General features: G+C 50.0%; 2 protein-coding genes across 6 annotated transcripts in view; one reads left to right on the top strand and one right to left on the bottom strand.

Moving 5' to 3' along the window:
- UBAP2L (ubiquitin associated protein 2 like) overlaps window positions 1-18,709 on the bottom strand; it is a 30,768-nt gene extending 12,059 nt beyond the window's left edge. For 2 of the 4 annotated variants that reach the window (XM_063176606.1, XM_063176605.1), the window contains exons 1-13: window positions 18,645-18,709; window positions 14,839-14,968; window positions 14,249-14,326; window positions 13,085-13,195; window positions 10,542-10,710; window positions 10,157-10,252; window positions 9,416-9,461; window positions 8,630-8,739; window positions 7,030-7,104; window positions 3,813-3,865; window positions 2,321-2,406; window positions 1,713-1,884; window positions 681-882 (exon numbers count right to left, since the gene is read on the bottom strand). In XM_063176606.1, coding sequence (XP_063032676.1) covers window positions 681-882; window positions 1,713-1,884; window positions 2,321-2,406; window positions 3,813-3,865; window positions 7,030-7,104; window positions 8,630-8,739; window positions 9,416-9,461; window positions 10,157-10,252; window positions 10,542-10,710; window positions 13,085-13,195; window positions 14,249-14,326; window positions 14,839-14,928 — 1,288 coding nt within the window. In that variant the 5' untranslated portion in view covers window positions 14,929-14,968; window positions 18,645-18,709. The remainder of the gene's footprint in view (window positions 1-680; window positions 883-1,712; window positions 1,885-2,320; window positions 2,407-3,812; window positions 3,866-7,029; window positions 7,105-8,629; window positions 8,740-9,415; window positions 9,462-10,156; window positions 10,253-10,541; window positions 10,711-13,084; window positions 13,196-14,248; window positions 14,327-14,838; window positions 14,969-18,644) is intronic. The other 2 variants (XM_063176607.1, XM_063176608.1) reach the window with 2 other exon arrangements.
- A 79-nt stretch (window positions 18,710-18,788) lies between these two features.
- C25H1orf43 (chromosome 25 C1orf43 homolog) lies at window positions 18,789-22,203 on the top strand. 2 transcript variants are annotated; one of them, XM_063176320.1, is made up of 7 exons: window positions 18,789-18,923; window positions 19,284-19,385; window positions 19,554-19,662; window positions 19,821-19,874; window positions 20,605-20,771; window positions 20,893-20,977; window positions 21,716-21,790. In XM_063176320.1, the coding sequence occupies exons 1-6, from the start codon at window positions 18,855-18,857 to the stop codon at window positions 20,953-20,955; spliced, it is 564 nt and encodes a 187-aa protein (XP_063032390.1). In that variant the 5' UTR covers window positions 18,789-18,854; the 3' UTR covers window positions 20,956-20,977; window positions 21,716-21,790. The 2 variants fall into 2 exon arrangements, with proteins under 2 accessions (XP_063032390.1, XP_063032388.1); XM_063176318.1 differs by having other exon boundaries at window positions 18,790-18,923; window positions 20,893-20,951; window positions 21,716-22,203.
- The last annotated feature ends 447 nt before the right edge of the window (window positions 22,204-22,650 follow it).

The raw sequence follows: 22,650 nt of genomic DNA on the forward strand, positions 1-22,650 counted from the left end.
CTTTCCATAGTTTATTCAAAATCAACTCCTATTCTCCTGTGAGGCTTCTTGTCTGAGAAGATCAGAAGCTGCCAACACTGACTGTCACCAGGACAGGGCTCAATTTTTCTTCAGCTTAGATTTGAACCAGAGCCATTTCCCTATAAAAAGCACAAGTTGAAGGAAATTACACTAGCACTCAGCCACAGCAAAACTCAGCTTTTCATCTGGAAAGAGCCTCTCAATCCCTGTTTATTCCCTCATGCCCAGTGACAGAGTTACTTCTTGTCATTTAACAGCAAATCCCCTTAAAATTCCCTTAAAAGATAACAGGAGTTCAGCAGGGAGAAGAGACAGACCAGTCTCATATTTGGGAGCTATTCTCCAGAGCAGCTCTTCCAGAACTTTTTCTGGCACAGCTTTACACTGGGAAGTAGTTCTGCACACTCTAAGAGGCTCAGGAACATCAGATCCCTGGCCCTGAACCTGTCTGGAATGACAGATTCAACTGTTCCAATTATAAAAGGAACAGAGAGAGACTCACACACACTATTACATTTTAATGTCACTCACAGCTCTCTTAATTTTCCCAGCTCAGCTAAACTGGTTGTGAGCTTGTGAGCAGACCCACTGCTGAATCCCTCCCAGCAGTTCTGGGGGAACACATTCCCTCCCCTGTGGGAGCTGCAGCTCCTCCTTACCATACTGCACCAGAGACGAGGTCTGTGTGGTGGAAGCCATGTCCCAGGAAGCAGCAGTGGTGCTCCCAGCAGGCTGGGTGTGCTGAGCTGCCAGCTGAGCCAGTGCCTGGGCTGTCTTGAACTGCTCCAGGAACTGGGACCCTGTGGTGCTGCTGCCTTTGGCCTCCCCGACATCTCCAAACCCTTTCCCCAACATGCTCACCTGCAATTTCAACAAGGAGAAAAAGTCAATGGCTGCCATGGCTTGGAACTTGGCTCAGAGGACAGGAACATCTCTGAATATCATCCCAAATGCATTGTAGCCTGCTGCTTCTCACTGGGTGCCTCACTCAGCACTCTGGAGCTCCAAATGCACACACACTGCTGGCAGGAAGTTTCTTTCCCAGCCTCCACCATGTGTGAACACAGGTATGCTCATCCCTGGCCCAACCCATGCCATGGGGGTTACAAAGGAGGTTAACAGACAGGATCTTAAAAAACATACTGAATTATCCTCATGCATTCAGTTGCACTAAAAGAAAAACATCAGGAGATCTTGGCTTTATAGTTAATGTGGTTTTGAAAATCTTTCCTCAACTCTCTCACCATTAAGTAAACAATTTTTATTTCTTTTTGCTGAAGTTACACAAAGTAGCATCTGCCCAAGTCTGTGCAGATCCCTGACTCAATGTCTCCTTCCTTCTTCTGTCAGTGGGTGCCAGCATTCCATCCCACACCAGTTCTGTTTCTCAAACTGTTGGAACTGCAAGCCCTGGACCAAAAGAGCTTTTCCTTTTTTCCTTTAAGCAGGAATGAAGCATGTGCTGCAAATCTGACAAGGGCAGCAGGGGAGGAATTACCACAATTATTTCAAGTTGAGCAATGAACTTCAGGCCACTGCTTTTAAAGCAGACTAGCAAATTATTTCACTCTACCAGCCCCAAGCAGAGAGCATCAGGATTGTATTTCCTATATTACCCAAACAGACACAACAACAGGGGATAAAAGCAACCTCAGGGAAACACCCACTGGCAGAGAGCAGCATTTCCTTACCATGCTGTGGTGAGAGAAGGAGTTTCCAGAGGCAGGCTGGGATAGAGCACTCTGTTTAGAATTGCTGAACACCAGTGGCTGTGCCAGGGAAGGAGTCTGGGATGACTCCAGGTTTGTTGACTCATTCTCCATAGAAGAGGGTGTCTTTCCTAGCAGGACTGCCAGATCAATTCTGGGTAGACAAATACCCACTGAGGTTAGCAAAGCTCCCACTTCCATGAGAACAGATTCCCCCTCAAGCCTCACAGCTTTTACTTTACAAATTAAAGGAATCTACAGAACACTAACTCACAACTGCCAGCAGCAGCCTCACAAAGTCAGACTGACCAAGCAAGACTCTGCATGGCCTTTGATTTTAAATAATTTTAAATTTACATTATTTTAACACCGCAAAATGCCCCCAAACCTGAAGAACTAGCAATAGAGTCTATTCTAATTCTATTCCTAATCCAATAACTCCTAAATCAACTCTTCCATTGAAATCCACCCCACCTCATTCAGAGCTGCTGCATTTTAGCTAGCTAAAAAAGTTTAGCTGAAGATGGCAAATTGCTCCCAGACTCATGTGCCACTTTTCCCAGGTAAACAGCATCACCATGGGCTCTCACCTTTGTCCAGCTGTGATTGTCACATTCTCAGCAGGGAGAGGCACTGAAGACACATTGGAGGCTGTGAAGATCTTTGTCTCTGACAGCTGAAAGAGAAAAAAGGAGAAAAGAATCCAACAGTGAGAACAGCACCTCATAAAAGTCCCTATGACACAAAGCACATGAATGTTTGAGACAAACAACCACAGAAAAACTCAAAATTCAAGTGCTTAGACTGAAACTTCTTTATCATTTGGCTCCCATAAGAATCAGATTCTATTTCCTTTGTTTCTCTCAGGCAAGTGCACAAATCATCTGCCAGTGGGGAAAGAAAACCTCTCAAATGCTTCTACAAATTTCCCATAGTCCATAAATCCCCTAGGGCTGCCCCAGGACTCTGGGCTGTTGCTCTGAGTCAGTGGAATGCAGCACTGACCTGCAAAAGCCCCAGCACAGTAGGGGCAAGCACTGTAGCAAAGAGAAACTTTGGATCCACAGCTAAGATTCCAATAATCTGGGCTCACCTGGATGATCTGACCAACAGATCAGTCATGGAAGGGAAAATAACATTGCTCAAAATCTGGTGGAGGTTAGTAAGGACCTGTGAAACATGGCCTGAAACATGTCTGAACATGAACAGCTTCTATTCCAGACTGAGGAGCTGCCACAAACTGAACTGCCAGAGTTTAAGAAGTAAATCCAGAACTTCTGAGAGCATCTCACACACACTGAGGGTAAAAAAGGGCTCTCAGAAGCTCCCTTCTAGCAGAGACCTGACTGAACAAAGAAAAGCTGCTCCTATCTCCAAACACAGCAGCAGTGCTTCCCCAGGTGTTGCCTGGCAAACACACTCTTGCTGTGCTTGCCCATTTTGTCAGCTGAACCAAAATGAGCACACAGAACTAACAATCACACTAAAATGCCCAACCCTGCTCCCATCTGCAAGAACAGAAGTCCCTCCTTAGTTCAGAGAAGGACTGAAGCCCATTTCAGAGAAATTTATAGACAGGCATTAAGAGAGGGTGCTAACAATGTCCACTCTCTCCTGAAGGAGATGAGGCACAGAACACAAGGTGGTGAGACACACCAAAGAGCATGTCAGAAGGTAAAGTCAAGAGCTTCCTTTCCATTCAAATCACAAGGACCAGCTGAGGCACATGATGTGCAGAAAACCATGAAACTGCTGCTGGTGTGATCAAAAGCAAAACTTCTCCAACTGCCACACCACTGGAGCAAGAGCCCTGTGTGGAGTCAGGACAGTTTTGGAATAATTCCATCTTGCAATTACAGGAAATGAGAGGGCCAGCCCCAATGCCCCAGGAGATCTCCTCCAGGCTTGGGCCATAAGCTCTAGAACACACATCCTGCAGAAGATGCAACAATTATTTATTCATCAGAGCTCCTGGGGTTCTGTCCACAGTTTAGGGAGGATGGGCTGGCAGCTCTGTGTGTACAGACAGGACAGCAGCCTGCTGGCAGATGCACAGAGGAGATGGCTTCAGGAAATACCTACATCTTCATTCCAGTCCTCCGTGCCCCATTCTTCTGTCGCCGCCCTCCATGCACCTGGAAGGACAACAACAGGTACAGAAGTTATGCATGCATCAAAGCTCTGTGTCCAACAGCTGGGGGAGCACTGGGGAGCTTTGCAGGCAGCCAGGAGGATTTCTAATTGCCAATCAGACAAGATAAAGCAGTCAACCTCAACCCGGGCTTTATGCTCAAGATAGGATCCCCTCTGCCTTGCTGGGATGAAAAAGAGACTGCCAGGCTGGCAGACAGGGCAACACACACCTTCCCAACACCCAAAAGGGAAGCTGAGCTCTGCAAGGAAGCCCCAGCATTGTCCCCAGCCTCCTTGTGCCATTTTCCTGGCTCCCCTTGTACTGCAGTAGCTGTAGGTTTGTGCAAGCAGTGTTACCCCAGCAGCTCCTCCCTTCCTGCCAGCTCTGGCACAGGATTTCACCACCCAGGTAAACCTCAAGTTTCTATAAAACTTAAGGATAACTGAGCCATTCCCATAGTTCATCTTCCACCCCACAAAAAAAAAAGTTTTGAAACCTCAGTGCTCCAGAACCTCCTGTGCTCAGGCAAATGGGATTCAGGAAAGAAAATTTATGGCACTAAGCAATTCCTGCCTTTTCTGTGACCAGTTTCAGAGATATGCTCAAAGTGTGCAGCTTGAAGTACCAGGAAGAAAAGCAAGAAACCTCAGCTGCAATCCAGCACAGCACAATTTAGGTGAGCAAAAATTTACCAGAAAATAAAAGAGTTTTGCCTGGCTGCATTTTCAACTTGTTCCAATCCTTGCATCCATCACAGTTTAATTGCTGTATTTTGAATATTATGTGTCAGTTTCAGATTCCATTTAACAACTAAAATTTGGTTTGGGAAGAGAACAGGAGCTTTCACATCCCCAAAAACCTGAGAGCATAAAGCCAGTCCCATTTTGTGCAGCTTGCTTTCAGTTCACACAAACCAGATCAAGAAAATCTGAGAGCACCAGCAGGGTTGATCCTGAAGACACTCACTGGATGGAACAAGCTGCTATCAGCCCTTTTACAGCATAAAACAAAGCAAGTGGGGAAGGAGAACATTCTGAGCTCTTCTGCAGGACACAGATCTCCCCATACAGAACTTCACTTTTTATTTAAATAACCACTTGTCTAGACTTGGGGGATCTAGTACATGAAATAAGTATCAGTGAATTATTCTTTTTTCATTGCTTTTTTTTTTGTCTTGCTTGATGAATTGAGCCAATTCAGGAAGTCACCCAGGATTTACTGTTTTATACATTCGAGTTTGAAATACAGATATTAATACAACAATACTTGCCAGAGTGCCAGAAGTTTTAAGGCACACTGCCCCTTCCTCCACAGCCAGAACCATCAACACATTCAATGCAAAACCCATCTGCAGTTTAGAAACCTGAATTCCCACAATTCTGAGATTTTTGGTGCCTTTAGAGCAGCAGTGGGAAGGCTCCTTTCCAAATTTTCATGGCTCAGAAAGGTCATCCCAGCCCAAGGCTGACCCAAGAGGTGAAGTGGGAGCTGATGTACCTGCAGCTGGCCCAGAGAGCAGGAAGACAGGAGAGCTGCCCCAAGAGTTTGAGCATGCAGGAACATAGCATGGCGTTCTTAAGTATTGTTTGTTTGGGGAAAATAGAAGAAAAGCAGCACTAAAAGCAGAAGGAAACCCTGCAGATGAAGAACAGCCATTGACAGGGCTTTCCCAGCAAATCTACTCCTCAAAGAGCAGACACTGACTCAGCATGGCTCGAGGGGCACACGGAGAATCAAAGATCTGTGATGTGTTCACCAGGAACACTCCAGAAAGCTCCCAACTAGCACAGCATGGGAGGTTTTTTTTAAAAAAAAACCAACTCTATCACTCTCCATCAAGCTCTTCTGAAGGGGAGAGCTGCAACACAAGCAGTACCCTGAGCCCTCTAACACCATTTCAGAAGGGTGGTGAACAGCAAGCCCTTCAAAAAGCTGCTGGTCTTTAAGCTCCTCAAACCAAGAAAAATAGGAAAAAAATAAAATTAAGCCAACAACATGTGCAAATATGAATGTGGTGAAGGAAAAAAAAAAAATCCCATTGTGTCTCTAAGTTTTTGAAATCCCTCCCCAAATCCACTCTCTCTTGATTTTAAACTGGGAGATAAGCACCCAGCCTGCTCCTCCCACAGCCCAGCAGGCAGGAATGGATGCAGGCTTGTCACCCTGCACGAGGAAGGCAACACACCCCAAAGGCCCCCACGCTGCACCTCGAAGGAATGCTAATCCAAACAAAGCCAAAGGGCAGCAAAACCACAATGGCAGTGCTGGAGCAGATGGCCTTGTGCTGCCTGGGGAAGTTAAAGATTAACCCAAAATGCTCCAACACAGCAGAAGCTCTCCATGTGTCTGCCTGCTTCCAGGCCCTTGCAGGAGAGACTCCTCAGCCTCAACACTTCTCCTCCTGCCCTGACCTTCAAGAGGAAAATGGCAAATTCTTCTGGAAAGCCCCTTAGCTTCAACTTCAAAACCTCAGGTTAGATGGAGGAGACAACAAGAAGTTGGCCTGATTATGGACACAATGGAATTCTGTAGATGTGAGCAAACTGCATCCCCCTCCTGGGTGTCTTTTGGCCTCCTAAGGATGATATTTGAGCAGGAAATCAAGTGGCAGGCACAGAGCAGCTTTGCCATCAAGCAACCCTGTCATCTCCAAACCCACCATCATCTTCAGCTGCAGGGAGGTGAAGAGGAGCAGCCGGGCAGGCTGAGCATGCCAGAGCAGCCTTTGGGCCCTGCTCACCCAGCAGCAGCCAAAAGCAGAGGCAAAGCACAGAGAGAGCCCAGGCAGAGCAGCAGGGCTGTGACCCTGAGCAGGAACAGCAGGGAATGAGGATGAGGAGGAATGGCACAGGGACATCAGCAAGTCACAGTTTTGGGTATGTGAGACACAGGGAGTATGAGCTGCCTCACACCTCCTGCCCTCTGTCACCAGAGCTGCTCTGGGCATCCAGAAGCAATGGCTGAAGTTAAAATTTGCATAATCCACAAGAATTGCTGTTAGCTCCTCCCAATTTACATTCAACGTTAGTAAAAGCACAGTCAGAACAAAGTCAAATATTAATTCAAATGAACAAATTAAGAGAGAGAAGAATGACATATCCACAGATATTTCAGAATTTTTTAAAAAAAGCTATAAAGTAAAGGTATCCGGGGCAGTTAGTGCACCTGGATGTATCGTACCAGGAGCAGTGTCAAATTTTCGGGGATAATTTGACCCCTCACCCCCAATGAAATCAAGTCCTGAAACAAAAAAAAAAAGAAAAGAAAGACAACCAGTGAAATTTTGACTTCCAAAAAGTGTAGGTGAGTTTCATTGCCCCCATGTACAACAGTCACATTGTACCTGTGGATATTATTAATTTAAAGAGATGCCTGTGGCTACTAAATTGCAAACAAAACAACCACACACAACACAGGTGACCAGTGGTGTTGCACAATAAACTTTACAGCTGTGTTGTAGTACTAGAGCAAATCTGAGTTGTTTGTCAGAAAAATCTTCAGTCCTCCCACTAACCACACTCTAACCCACTTCATTCCACAATTCCACAAAACACCAACACAGGGAAATGAAAACCATTCAAACAGAAGCCTGTTCCCACTAGACAGTTAAACTTCCAGCACACAGAGCTGTGTCCACTCCCTCTGGTATTTAAAACCCCTCCTCAGCTGCCAAGATGATCACTCTGTCTGCTGGTGTTTCATAAAAACACCCTCCTGCCACAATAGCTGTTTTCTGAAGAAAAAAAATGAACAAAACCCAAACAAAACCCATGAAAACACAAAAGAACCACCCCTGTCCCTGACACCAACACTATGGTAAAAGGTATCCCCTAGATAATGGGACTCTCTTTCCAAACCTATCAGTTTTTCAGCAAAACCAAGAAGCATGGAAAGGTTCTAAAGCACCATTAACACAGATATGGATGCTTCTTATACCCAAGACATGGTATTTAAGTAAATACTCAGTGATTGTGGAAAAATAGTTTGACTTTGCAGTGGTGCCAGATTGCTCCATAAAAAAGACAACAAAACCACCAATGAGCCCTGCCCTCCTTCCCCCTCAAAAAAGGCTCTTTACAGTCAAGGACTGTGACTGTCCCATTCTCACACTACAAAATCTGAGCTCTCAATATTGTGTGTACATGAAACAAAACCCAGAGCACCAGTTTTCCAATGCAGAATGTGCAGAGGGCAGCTGGGTGCTCAGAATCACCCAGCAAACAAGTTTGCTTCAAACTTGGAAGCAAGGAAGGAAGGAAGCAGAACTGCTTTCAGCTCCTTTCTGTAACAAAATCCTATCCCCACCATGGTTTGAGCAAGATGACCATGAAAGCAAGAATAATCTTAGTACCAAAATAAAGAGCAATACATCCTACCCTGAGTAATTCTCTGGAGGATGCACCAAACATTTGAGATCTTGGATCTGCCTATCACACTACAGTTTATAAAAAAGAGAAAACATACTGCTACTTTCCAAGCAGTAGCATGGTTTCTACAGGAAAACAAACAGAGGTGAGTGTTTCTGTGCCTCTGTCAGGCAGCAGCAGCCACAAGCTCAGCCCAGAGCAATCACCCAACTCCCGTTTCCAACGTGCAAAGGGTGCAAAGTACCAGGGTCACCGAAATCCATCTCTGAACCAGCAACCTGCTCTTCCATCCCTGAGCCTAAACCTGCCTAGAACATCCTCAGTGCAACTGGATGGAGGCAAATCCCCCTCACACAGTCACTACAAGGCAGCACACACACTCATGGGAAGGCTCTTACTTGTGCCATCATCTGGCTCAAAGCTCCCGGTGTTGTTCCACGTGTTGTTGCTGTTCCCGTAGTTCTCATCCGTGCTGGCTGGCTCAGCGTAGTCAGCTGGGTTGAAAGTTCTGCAAGGAACAAGAGGATGGAAATGGAAACTCTGTTAAAGTGTTTTGAAAGCAATTGATTTTGTTCAGAATATAATACGTATCACAAAGCAGTTCTCTCAGTAGAGAGAGCTTCAGCTACACCAGACATCCCGAGTTTAAGTTACTGTGATGCAGCTTGGGCCTTATTAACAAAAAAAAACAAAAACCAGCAAACAACCCCCCCCTGCAAAAAAACAAAGAACCCCCCCAAACAAACAAAAAAAAAAAAAAAAAAAACAAACAAACAAACAAAAACCTAAACAAAAAAAATCCTCAAAAAAGCCCAAGCAAAAAGATCCTCAAAAAAGCCCAAATCCTCAAAACAGCCCAAACAAAAAGATCCTCAAAAAAGCCCAAACAAAAAAATCCTCAAAAAACCCAAACAAAAAAATCCTCAAAAAAGCCCAAACAAAAAGATTCTCAAAAAATAAATAGACCCAACAAAACCAAAAACTAAACAGACCCAACAAAACCAAAAGCTAAACAGACCCAACAAAATAAATAAAAACCTAAAGAAAACAAAAAAACACAAACAAATAGACCCAACAAAACAAAAACAACAACAAAAAATAAGGGAACAGAAATGACTGACACAAAGAGTACCATTCATGCACAGACTTTTATTTTTGCTGTGCTTTATGTCAGTGAAACTTACCCCATGCCTTGGGCAGAAAATCTTCCCCCTCGCCGTCCAGAGCCACCTGTAAACACACACACATGCACTGCTGCACCTTGGCTCTACATCCCTGGGCAAAGAAACACTTGAACAACACACACAGGTCCAGAATATGAACGTGGAGAGGATTTTCCTGGGTTGATGGGATTGCCAGCAACATCTTTTGATGTGTGGGAGTGACCTCAGCTGGCCGGCAGCATGATTAGCAGTGCATCAATCCAGGCTAACATGAGGTTTCCAGCTGGCACAAATCAGAAGTACTGGACCCCAGATTCTGATTTCTGCAGTATGTGACCTCAGCAACAATTCCTAAGCAGCAGTTTTTGGGGTAAAACGAATTTCTGCCCCAAGCATTTAAAGTCCAAGCAGTGGTGGTGCTCAGACACATATATAAGAATGATGAGGAGGCAGGTTCTGCTGCTAACAAGCTATTGGCCACCTGCTAAAATAAGTTAGCCCTGAGTTTTTAACTGCCCACCTCTATAATAAAGCACTTTTTTTAATTCTAACTCCAAGAACCAGGTGTTGTTTCTATCATCTTTAAGATGGGAAAGCAACATGTAGGTACTAAAAGTAAGCACAAGAATAGAAAAATGAAGTGCATATGCTCAGTTTGGCAATTCCTCCCATAGAAGAGGCTTTGGAACCTTCATGGGTGATAGATTTACTGCTAAAATTCTCCTCCTCCCACCCCCTGAGGACCCCACATCCCGTGTGTACCTCGGCCTCGGCCACGTCCCCGCCTCCCTCTTTCCGTGCCTCTTCCAGACGATCCTCCACTCTTACCACCATCTAATCCATTCTCCTGGCCCCTAACTGAAAGACAGAACAAAGCAAAGACAACTTCAAGACTCGTCCTGCTTTAAACCACACCTCAAACCCCAAAATGCCGTGGCTGTGTGGGGGAGCAGATCACCACGTGCTCCCTGAACTGCTGATTTAAGCTGATAGTGAGGCCATCATGCAAAGAATCATCTCAGACAGGGGATCATTGAACAGATCCACACACACAGATGTGTCTGCCCTAAAAGCTCTGCTGACAGCTGTTACACATCACAGTGCTTCAGTGGGAGGGTTTTGGGGTTATTAAAGGGAAGCTCCATACACTCTCTTCCACGGGTGGCACCTCGGCCTCGCCTCGGCAGCCCTCCACGTCGTCTGCTGAAATCCCGCTCCCGATCCCGGTTCTCTTTGCTTTCTTCACTGGGTTCTGTCTGTCCACTCTCCTTCTGTCCTGAGACACCTTTCTTCTTCCCAACCATCTCCCAGGAATGCTGAAGGTTGCAGAGGGGAAAGAAATGAATGCCAGTTAGCTCAATGAAAGGTGCAAATACGTGGAGATTCAAACCTGCTACAGAGAATGTAACGGGGGTCTCCTCAAAAACGATTTCCAGATCAATTTTTTTAAGAGTCTATCAGTCTACACACAGCACATCATCCTCCTTCAAGCCAAGCTTTCTTACAGCACACAATCTGAGGTAACAGGAGATGAGTTATTCCATTTCTGCAAAGATCTACTAAAATTCTTCAACAGAGATGGCATGATACTTCTAGAATTCAAACATGGATATATTTACCTTGCTTAGGGGGAAAAAAACCCTGTCATTTCACACAGCTCACCAGGAGCTCTCAGAATAATTCAGGTAAATGTTTCATAGTGATCTGCAGTCAACATTTGGGCTAAGTTCTTTCAGCAGATGCAAAGTTATTCACAAAACCTCTCCCTTAAATATCATCTGAGATGCAGAGAAGCATCACAGAATTTAACCAAGTTCAGCTGCAAAATGTTGAGTCTGCATCCAGCTCACTGCCATGAGCCTGCACCCATGTATCTTCTAACAGTTGCAGTGGTTTCATACTCTTAAACTGATGCTGCACACTGTTAGAACAACTAAAAATAGTCTTAAGTCCTTTACAATCACCTGAAAACAACTGGCAGACAGCTGGGTTTCAATGGCAGCATGCAGGGACAGTGAAAAAACCCAACAACACAGTGGCACAAACTGCCATCAAACCCAAGGCTTCCAAGTCTTTCTCCATAGGAATCTGGCTTAGAAATAAACTTTAAAATCACAGTATTCCAAATAAAGATTTTTCAAGTAAATGTTTTTTTTTTTTTAATCAAGCTTAATCTAATGCTAAGATCATACCTGCTCCTTCACTGTTTGAAACACAGTACATTAACAGTGTCTAGCTCAGCAGGCAAGCTGTCTTCAGCACCAGAGTACCCAAGCAACTAACAGGTCTGTTTCTTGTAAAAAAATCCCCTTTCTGGGATTGCTGCACAAACCAGACCCAAAAGCAGCTCCAAGGTGCTGACCAATGGCACTGCAGGGGCTGCCTGTGCTCAGAGATGCTGTGACCACAAGGCCACCAGCCTGGATCAGTGACAGCCCAGCATTTCTTCCACCCTGCCTGCTTCTCCATGGCCCTGCCCTGCAGGAGCTCCTGCTGCTCATCCCATAAAGGAGGTGCTGCTGCACACTGTCCTGGATGCTGCTCTCATGAGCAATGTGTTTCTCCACCTAACTAAACTGCTGTGATAGCAGGGGTTCCTGACTAGAAGTCACTGGTTACAACAGATGTGCAGGAGAACACAGCTGTACCTCAGAAATGCACATCCCTAGCATTCCCTTTTCTAAAAGGGTTTCCAAAAGCTACTTCATTCAGTTATCAATGGAAAGAGCTTCCTAAAGACAAGGAGGAATGCATACATGTGTTGTACAGAACTTGTGTGAAGCCAAAGCAAGCAGAGAACCAGACACTGGGGAGCAGCTGCAATACACAAAATATAGTCTGAGGTGTCCAGCTCACCCACATACCCCCAGCTCTCATCACAGGGAAAAAAATGAGCTAAAGCAGAATATTCTAAAATGATATTTAGACTCTCAACTCAGAGCTGAGTTGGCTCCAAGCAAACCAGGGTGCCAGGAGGATATGTGATAGCAGCAGTGGTTTGGAAGGATCTCACATTGCCAGGTTTTTTCTTGCTCTGTAACAGTACTTGCATCTCTGCTGTCTTTGTCACAAAAGGAATGACATCCTGCATGCAGGAAGGTGCCTCCTAAGCAAGCACTCTTCTTCTTGGGGCTGCTCAGGCTGTTCTCAGCTTGCCTGAGACAAGCACCTGCATGAGACAGCAGCCAAGCCCAACTCCACAACAACAAACAGCAAAAAGGCCCTCAAAACCATGGCACAGGCAGCAGCACAGAAACCAATCAGTGAATCACTGAGAAATGAATCTTTAGGGCCAGAGACACAAAAACCACATTGCTCTGACAGAAAGGAACCCCAGCTGACACACACCTGCCTTTCAATGCAGGTTACTCAGCCCTGATGGGGAAAGGCAAGTTCCTTCACACTCACTGGTGTGAAAGCACACAGAGATGCCACTGTGCCACTGCTGAACTGCTCAGATTCAAAAGTAATGGGAGGAAATTACTTCTGGCATTTTCTTCTCTATTACTCCAAACCTAGGGCCATTCTCACAGCCCACAGAGAGCAGCATTCAGCAGCCAGGTCACAGCCACACTGTGGAACTAGTCAGCCACAGTGGCTCTCCTTATCTGCACATTCCTGGATGCCTCAGCTGCAAACAGGCAGTCAGACTGAGCTAGACCTCAGGAGATCTCCAGGAGCCAGCCCTACCGTGTCAGGATTGCCCTCCAGCAGCACATTGATGGCTCTGTTGACATCCCCATTGCAGTCATGCAGAGCAATCACACACTCATCCTGGTTCTTGCCTGTGATGTCAATCAGCTGCAGAGAAAACAACACCATGGTCAGCATGTTCCAAACCAAGATGGCACCAAAAACTCTATGGCTATCTCAGGAGGCAAGGGAGTTCAATCCCAAACCAGAAACCTTTCAACAAAAAATTGAAGGGGCTGGGAATCTCCCCAGCCTTCTCAGCTTAACTGTGTTCCTCAACAAGAAATGTGAATTTTTGAGTGTTTGTTTTACCATGACCCTCCTCCCACTACAACCTCCTTTGCTCAGGATAACACTGTTACCTGCACAAACAAACTGAAAGTTCAGCACCACAGAAGTTGCTGCACCCAAATCAAGGCAAGGCCAAACAAAAACACAGGCTGGGAGGCTGGGGGAGAATGGATGGAGAGCAGCCCTGAGGAGAAAGATCTGGGGTTTGAGAAAACAGTAAAACCTGGCCACATGGGAGCCCAGAAAGCCAACACTGACCTGGGCACATCCCCAGCAGCGTGTGAGGGGGGGATTGTGCCCCTCTGCTCTGCTGAGACCCTGCCCTGCAGAGCTGCCTCCAGCACAGGGAGGACAAGGAGCTGCTGCAGTGAGCCCAGGGGAGGCCACAGAGATGATCTGAGGGCTCTGGAGCTCCTCTGCTCTGGGCACAGGCTGGGAGAGCTGGAGGGGGTTCAGCTTAGAGAAGTAAAGGCTCCAGGGAGACCTCAGAGCTCCTTCCAGGGCCTAAAGGGGCTCCAAGAGGGCTGAAAAGGTACTTTGGACAAGGGCCTGGGGTGACAAGACAGGGGACTGGTTTTCCATTGCCAGAGGGCCGTCATACAGGCTATTGAGAAGAAATTCTTCCCTGTGAGGGTGGTGAGGCTCTGGCACTGCTGGAACAGCTTGGGATAGTGGAAGAGATCACCACAGCACAGGGGTGGAACTGGATACCCTTTAATGTCCCTACTGACCCAAACCATGCTATGATACAGCTTTATAAAGGCAGTCCAAGCAAATTCAGGGAGCAGCCAGGTGTCCCCCCAGCATTCACACTACTCCCAGTGCTGATCTCAGCTCCCTGTCAGAGTTCACCTTCATTTTCACACTCACTTGTTTCACCTTCTCCTCAAAGTCAGCATCGTTGTGGTCCGAAATCATCTGTGCAAGTCGAATCTGTTCTGCAGTAGCCTAAAGGAAGCAGGGAGAGACAGAGCACATTGTCAGAGTGGTGCATTTCCAAACCATCCTCAAAAAGCCATTCTGCTACCCCAGGTTCTCTGGAAAGGAATCAATATGGCAAAAACAAGGGCCAGAGAAGGAGAACTCCAGGGAGAAAGTGAGATGAAAAAGAAGAAAGAAGAAGAGTCTGGAAGAAAGGGATATACTGTTGAAGGGATATATCTGCTGTCCTCATAGCACCACATGAACAGCAGCCACCCAAACCACATCTGTTTTGGGGCAGACCTCACCACCACAACCCACTGCAGGTGGCTTCTCAGCCACCTACATTCATTAAAGTGTGCGAGGAACGGACAAATGGAAATAAAACCAAATTTGAGCAGCAGCTCCCACTTGGAGATAGACATGGAAACCCCAGTGCCAGCAGCACCCTGTGGCACATGGGGAGCTCATTTAGGCCAGCCCAGCTGTCAGCACTGAGCAGCCAGGTCTGCTCTGGGCTCTCTGGAGCCTGCCCTTACCTGTGGCCGCTGCTTGTGCTGCGTCTGGCTCTGTGTCTGTGTCTGCTCCCAGCTGCCCCGGGCTCGGGTAGTGCCCACCGATGTCATCATTTACAGTATATACAAATAACAGTATTTACAAGGTTCAACTCTGTGGTGGGCCAGGGGAGAAGAGAGAACACACTGTTAGATGCCACAAACAAAATCAGCACCAAAAGTGAACAATCGCAAAGGTAACACAGCCAGAATGGCTGCTGCAGGTCCCCACCCTCCCCAGCACTTCCCCAAAACCACCATGTGCTCCCAACACAAAATGGCCACTTGTACTGCTTGAGGTTTCTCTCTGGAGTGTCACCTGCATCCAGGTGGGAGCAATCAGGCACCAGGAGACAAAGGAAAATCACAGACTGGTGTGGGTTGGAAGGGACCTTGAAGCTCACCCAGTTCCACCCCCCTGCTATGGGTAGGGACACCTTCCAGCAGCCCAGGCAGCTCCAAACCCCATCCAACCTGGCCTTGAATGCTTCCAGAGGAGGGGCAGCCACAGCTTCTCTGGGCCTCACCACCCTCAATGTAAAAAACCTCTTTTTCAGGTAATCTAGACTGAGCCTCCTTCAGTTTGAAGCCATTCCCTGGACTTGAGGCAAAGAGTTTAACAACTTCTTGTTGGAACACGTGTGAGTGGGCACAGATCTGCCACGCACCCAAGCTGAGGCTGTGGCCATCAAATGGAGCAGGAAGGCTTGGAAAAAGCTTCAAAAAAACATCAATTGCAGGACAGAGCATCTCAGACCCTCAGACACATCAGCTACTTCCCCTTCTCCTTTCTTTTCTTGCAAAAATGCTCCAGCAAAAAGAGGTGCTGCAGGTCTGTGGAATTTTTATTTTAAGGAAAACCTGCCCTTGCAGAAGTGCCTATTTTTTTGCTTATTTAAATTATTCCCTTGAACTGGAAAACCAAAATTTTTCCTAGTATTTTTGATCACAAACATACTAAAATGTGAATAAGACATCTGCAAGGAATAACAGCCAGTAACACTGTTAGATAACACTGCTTGAGGCAAAAAATCCCAAGAAAAGTTGGAGGGTCCAAAGCAAGCAGAGTTTTCTAAACTCACACTGGCCCTCAGGGCAGGGGTGTTGGAAAGGGATTAGCACTGAGGTTTTACCCTCTTTAGTGCCTTTTTGGCAAAAAGGATGTGAGAGACATCCCACAGCACTTGTCAGGACTCACAGCTTCTGAGCTCCTGAAATTTCAGTAAGCACAGAAATCACATTTTTGTATTTCATTCCTAAGACTGCAAAGCCTTCCCCCAAAGCAGCAGGACCTGCAGACACAAGGGACATGGGAAGGAGCCACAGAGTGCAGAAACAGAGAGCAGAGAGCTCAGCAAGACAACCAGTGCAGGATCTGATCTGAAACACTGCTGTCCATGAGCAGGACAGCACAGGGAAAACACAGAGTGCCAAGGAAGCAGCATTAGCAAACAGTGCAGGAAAAGCTGGGCAATCTCCTGTTGAAGTTTGAATTGGTGAGAAATCCAGAAATCCCTCCTGACATTGCCTCTACACCGCCACAGCTGCTCCCACCAGTGCCTGGCCTTTCTCTGCAGGCAATTTCTGTGCAATTGCTCCTGCAGCTCCTCACAAAACCTTCAAATTCCCCCCTCACAGCCACCCCTGCCTCATGGCAACGTCACATCACAGTTCCTCAGCCATCCAGTGCCAAGGTCCCTTCTGAGGAAACAATCCAAGCTACCAGGAACCCCAGAGGTACAAGGAAGAGCACCAAGCCTGCACTTGTGCCAAGGCAGAGCAGAAAAAGCCTTCTCTCCCCAGCCATCCCCTCTGGGCAGGCTCCATTCCCATGGTATATATTTATTTTTGCTTTCTTCCAGTTGTAAGTTTCACACCCAATTTGTTGTACTAAACCAACCCAGCAGCAGAACCACGGGCCCAGAGGGAAGGGATTGAAGTGATTTCACCCAGAAACCCAAGCTGCAGCTTCTCTGGGCTGCAGGTCCAGCAGCCTGAGCCCAAAACTTGTGCAGCCCAGGCATTGCTCAGCAGCTGCCACCAGGAACACAAGCATTTGTCCTTTCACATACTGAAAACCCATAAAAAAAAAACATCTGTGGTAAAAAGGCTGACTCTGGTGAGGCTGTTAGGTGAGGTGTCCCCATGCAGACCCCACAGCAGCCTTGGGGAAAGAGGATTTGGCTACTGGGAACTCATTCCTCACCGGGGAAACTGGGGATCAGCTCAGTGCCCCACAGAACCCCAAAGCCTGCACCTTCCCAGAGCAAAGCTGCTCTCATCAAAAGCATCCCTCCTCTTCCCTTGAAAGGGCAAACCTGCACCAAGAGCTGAAAGAGCAGCTCCAGCCCAAGGGAGTGGTGGCCAGTCCACACTGGAGCATGGCTCACACCTCAGGGCAACGTCTCTGCACTCCAGGGCTCAGAGAAAACAAAGGAACTTCACAGTTACAGGCTACAACACCCTCTGCTCAAAGCCACTGCATCAGATGAGACATTTGCTGTTACCCCCTTTCCTTCTCAGCCCTGCCTTCCCAGCAGGCCTCAAGAGGAGAGTCTCGACTACACAAGGAAAGTGTGGAGTCTCCAGAAAATGAGGGGATACAAAAATGTAACAAACTGTTCATTTTATTAGAAACGTCAGAGAAGTTACAGTTTCAGAACCAGGATCTGTAGGTCCCATGGCAGTGCCAGAGCTGCTGGCTGCTACTCGCCCTGGCACATCCCAGTTTCAGTTTCCTGATGTGTTAGTACAGAAAAATGGTATTTTCATCCCATTCTGACAAAGCTTAATAAGGTGTACAAAAAAGCCCCAAAGCCCAAAAGGAAAGGGCCAGAGAAGGCAAAGCTTTTCCTGCAACATGGGGCAGAATAAGGACTCAAAAAAAGGGGTTATCAACACAAGAAGTTTTCCCCAGAGCAAAGACATGGTGGCCGCAAACCGAATCATTCCATGTACGCAAACCGTGATCTTTTTAAGGGAGATGCTCCCGGCTATTCCATCAGAGACCCCGACTCGGTACCGACGGGCAGCGCTTTGCTCGGGAGCTTTCCGGGCCGGAGGGCGCAGGGAGAGCCCCCGGCCGGCATGGAGGGACGTGGGGCAGGGCGGCACCGGCGGCCCGGGGCTCCTGCAGGACCCCCGAACCGCCGCTGCCCGGGAATTTGAGGCGGGCAGCGGAAGCAGCCGTGCCACGGCCCACGGGGCGGCCCCGAGGAGCGGCGGCAGGAGCGGGCCCGGCGGCCCGCAAGGAGCCCGGCAGGGCGGGAGCACGGCTCCCATTGTTACCGCCGGCAGCGGCGGGGACGGGCGGGCCCCGAGAGCGCGGCAAGGTCGGAGCCGCCCGACCCCGCGGCCCAACCCGCGGTTCCTAACGAGGTAACGAACCGGACCGAAGCGGAGGGAGCCGGCGGGGCCGGGCGGGAGCCCCCACGGCGGCGCCAGGCCGGGCCCGCAACGGAGAGGCGGGCGAGTTCGGGCCGCTTCCGCCCTCATGGCCGCGGCCGCCATTTCACCCCCCCCACCCGCAGCCGGCCCGCCCGCCCGCCTCACCTGCGGCGGCCGCGCGCTACGCCAGCCCCCGGCTACGGCCCGGCCCACTAGGCCGCGCGGGGCCCAGCGGCGCCGGCGGCGGGGCTCAGAGCCGCCCCCGGGGCACCGGCCGCAGCTGGGCCGAGCGGGCGGGAGGCGGCGAGGCCGGGCAGGCAGGGGGGCGGCGGCGGGAGCCGGCGGGGGGCGGGTTCGGGGGCCGCGCGGTACCGGAGCCGCCGCCGCCGCCGCCGCAACTTTACCTGGGTCCGCCCGCACTGACAACTCCCCCGGCCCCGCCCCCGGCACGTGACCGCGCGGGGCGGGGCCGCCCGCGCCGAGCACGTGACGGACGCGGGGCCGCTGCGGAGGCCCCGTACGGGTCACGTGAGCCGCGGTTCCTCCGGTCACGTGGTGGGCGCGCGGGGCGGCTTTGTGGCCGCCATGTTGTGCGGCCCCGGGCCGGGCCGGGCATGGCGGGCGCCGGCAGCAATTGGCTCTCGGGGGTCAACGTGGTGCTGGTCATGGCTTACGGCAGCCTGGTGAGCGCCGGCGGGACGGGGCGGGACGGGCTGGAGCCCGTGGAGCCCCCGCGAGGCTGATCGTGGCGCGTCCGTGGAGCTGCCGTGGGCCCGGGCCTGAGGGGGCGAAACGGCTCCCGTGAGACGCGGCCCGGGCTGCCTGTGGGGAGCCCCTCGGAATCGGGCTCGGGGCTCTCATGGGGTCGGCGGGGCGGGGAGGGGATGTGAGGGGCAGCTCTGTGGAGGTGGGGAGGGCGTGAGGCTGACCTGGGTGTCCCAGAGGGCTGAACTGGGGGCTCGGGGCGGAGGGGTGGGCACGGGCTGGCTGTGAGACCTCCCCCGCAGCGCACCCCTGACCCTCGCCCCGCTGGCGCTCCGCAGGTCTTTGTGCTGCTCTTCATCTTCGTGAAACGCCAGATCATGCGCTTCGCCATGAAGTCCCGCCGCGGCCCCCACGTGCCTGTGGGGCAGCACGCACCCAAGGTGGGTATTCTCCATTCCCTGCACCCATCCGGGCCTGGAGGGACGTGCAGGAGCTGCTGCCTCAGGGTGGTGAGAGGCAGAGGGGAGGGTTTATCTAGGGCTGTTCTTGTCCCTTTGATCCGACAAACAAAGGGAGTGGTGTGTAAACGTTGTTTTGCTGCTGTACAGGATTTAAAGGAAGAGATTGACATTCGACTGTCCAGGGTGCAGGACATCAAGTACGAGCCACGGCTGCTGGCAGAGGATGATGGGCGGCTCCTGCAGCTGGAGACACCAGGTACTGTGCCAGAGTTCTGTCCTGCACTGCTCCCTGACGCCTCTGACTGCTCCTGTTGCTGTCCTGCCACACGAAATGGTGTCTCTTGTCCTGTTTTCCCTTTCCCCACTTCCCTCCAAGGTTTGCAGAGATCTCAGGTTGTGCTTTCCCTTTTCCAGGCTGCTATAACTACCTGTACAGGATGAAGGCACTGGATGCAATCAGGACATCAGGTGAGGGAGCCCAGGGCAAGAGAGGGTGCAGATGGACCCTGAATGAGGGTGCCAGGTGCTCACTGGGGAGGAGAAGTCACTTCTCCCACTGAAGTCACTTCTCCCACTTCTCTGCTGCCTTTGTCACAAAAGGAATGACACCCTGCATGCAGGAAGGTTCCTCCTAAGCAAGCACTCTTCTTCTTGGGGCTGCTCAGGCTGTTCTCAGCTTGCCTGAGACAAGCACCTGCATGAGAAACAGCAGCCAAGCCCAACTCCACAACAACAAACAGAAAAAAGGCCCTCAAAACCATGGCATAGGCAGCAGCACAGAAACCAATCAGTGAATCACTGAGAAATGAATCTTTAGGGCCAGAGACACAAAAACCACATTGCTCTGACAGAAAGGAACCCCAGCTGACACACACCTGCCTTTCAATGCAGGTTACTCAGCCCTGATGGGGAAAGGCAAGTTCCTTCACACTCACTGGTGTGAAAGCACACAAAGATGCCACTGTGCCACTGCTGAACTGCTCGGATTCAAAAGCAATGGGAAGGAAATTACTTCTGGCATTTTCTTCTCTATTCCTCCAAACCTAGGGCCATTCTCACAGCCCACAGAGAGCAGCCTCCCACTGGTGGCTTTAGGGTTGGATGTGCTGGGGCTTGGGGCATGGATATGAATTTATCCAGGCAGCGCTTCCTGACCTGAGGGATGAGCACAAGCATTTTTACCTGTGCCTTTTTCCAGAAATCCCCTTCCAAGCAGAGGCTCGCTACCCAAAGTCTTTAATAGGGAAGAATTTCTGTGCCTACCTGCTGGAGCTGAGGAATTCCAGCTCCTCCTTCAAGGGCATCCGCAAGGCCTTGATCGACACCCTGCTGGACGGCTACGAGAGCGCCCGCTATGGCACGGGGGTGAGTGCTGGGGGGCACTGCTGTGCCCACAGGGCGTTCCTGTGCCCTGCCCTGCTGCTGGGCCTGAGCTCACAGCCCCGCTGCAGCTCCATGGTCCGTGGTGTTCTCTGTTTGTGTCCAGGTCTTTGGGAAAACGGAATATCTGAAGTATGAGGAAGCTCTGAATGAACTGGCAAACATGTAAGTGCTGCTGGCCAGATGCAGTGGTGAGTTCCTGGGCCCCTGCAGCCCGTGGGAAGGTGTGGACAGAGATGGGTTTAGGGCACAGGTGTCATCTGAGACAGGAGCTGTCTGTGCCCATCTGTCCCTCTGGGGTCACTCCTTCCTTGCAGCCCATCCATTACTGCACTTTGGGTTTGTTCCATGGTCACAGTCACCATTCCTGCTTGTCCTGACCCCCTTGGGTCAGGGACTTGCACAGAACCAGCAGCTTTAGATGCCAAGACCTCAGTGAGTGCTGTGACCGTGTTCACAGGGGTTCTTGGATGAGGGAAGAGATGAGGATCTGACTCCATGTTTCAGAAGGCTGATTTATTATTTTATGATATATATTACATTAAAACTATACTAAAAGAATAGAAGAAAAGGTTCTCATCAGAAGGCTGGCTAAGAATAGAATAGAGAGGAATGATAACAGAGGTTTTTGGCTTGGACAGAGAGTCCAAGCCAGCTGACTGTGCTTGGCCATTAATTAGAAACAACCACATGAGACCAATCCCAGATGCACCTGTTGCATTCCACAGCAGCAGATAACAATTGTTTACATTTTGTTCCTGAGGCCTTCCAGCTTCTCAGGAGGAAAAATCCTAAGGAGAGGATTTTTCATAAAAGATGTCTGTGACACTGTCATCACAAAAGCAGATTTGCTTCGTGTTGGACAGACAGACAGACAGACACACAGGCTGAGCAGCTGAGCAGTGATGGTGCCTCTTCTCTGCCCACAGCACCAAGGCCCGGGGTGGCAGCAGCCAGAGGCAGCACCAGTCAGCAGTGAAGGACCTCACGCTGTCCCCTGAAGCCTCCAGCCCCACCACCATCCAGGTCACCTACCTTCCTTCCAGCCAGAAGAGCAAACGTGCCAAACACTTCCTGGAGCTGAAGAGTTTCAAGGACAACTACAACACACTGGAGAGCACCCTGTGAGCGTGCAGGGGGCTGGGTTTGCTGGGGGGGTCTGGGCTGCAGTGCAGGCAGCGCTGAGAGGAACCAGCTGCACTCTCAGATCTCCCCCTCGGCCCACTCTGGAGGTCATCACTCGAGGAGGGCTCCATTCCAGCTGCTGGAGCTTGGCCCTCACCAGGAGCCCGTTCTGGAGCTGCTGAGCCCACGGGGATCAGCCCCACAGCCTTCTCTGCCACAGGCTTGTGACTCTCCAGCCTTTGAGTCCTGCATTGTCCTGGACCCTGTGAATAAACTCATGAGCTTGAGCTTATTTATAAAGACGTGGATCCCAGCCAGCGCTCCCCTGCGCCCGTCCTTCCCTGCGGCAGCTGGCGGGAGCTGTTTGTCCGTCCTGGCCGTGAGGGTCTCGGGCACTGGAGCCACTTGTCTGTTTTTTCTGAAGGGTGAACACTTTTCCCCATGACGTCGTCGTTCCTGCTGTCAGCCCTTTGTGCCCAGCCTGCCTGTGCTCCTGGATGGGGTAGAAATAGCGTGGTGCCTGTTCTTAGCACCACGGCTGCGCCACTGCTTTGGGCTGAGGTTTCTACTCGTTCTCCTGCACCCAGAGGGCGTTTGGGGACGTCTGGAGGGGACAGAGCGGTGTTCAGTGTCCCATCTGTTCTGCCAAGGGGGTGTTTGCTCCCACTCTCACCAGCGCCTCGCATGCCAGCGTCTGCCGAGCTCCTGGGGCTGACAGCTCGTGGCCCCCACGTTGAGT

This window comes from Melospiza melodia, chromosome 25 (assembly GCF_035770615.1).
Source record: "Melospiza melodia melodia isolate bMelMel2 chromosome 25, bMelMel2.pri, whole genome shotgun sequence".
Lineage (NCBI taxonomy): Eukaryota > Metazoa > Chordata > Aves > Passeriformes > Passerellidae > Melospiza > Melospiza melodia.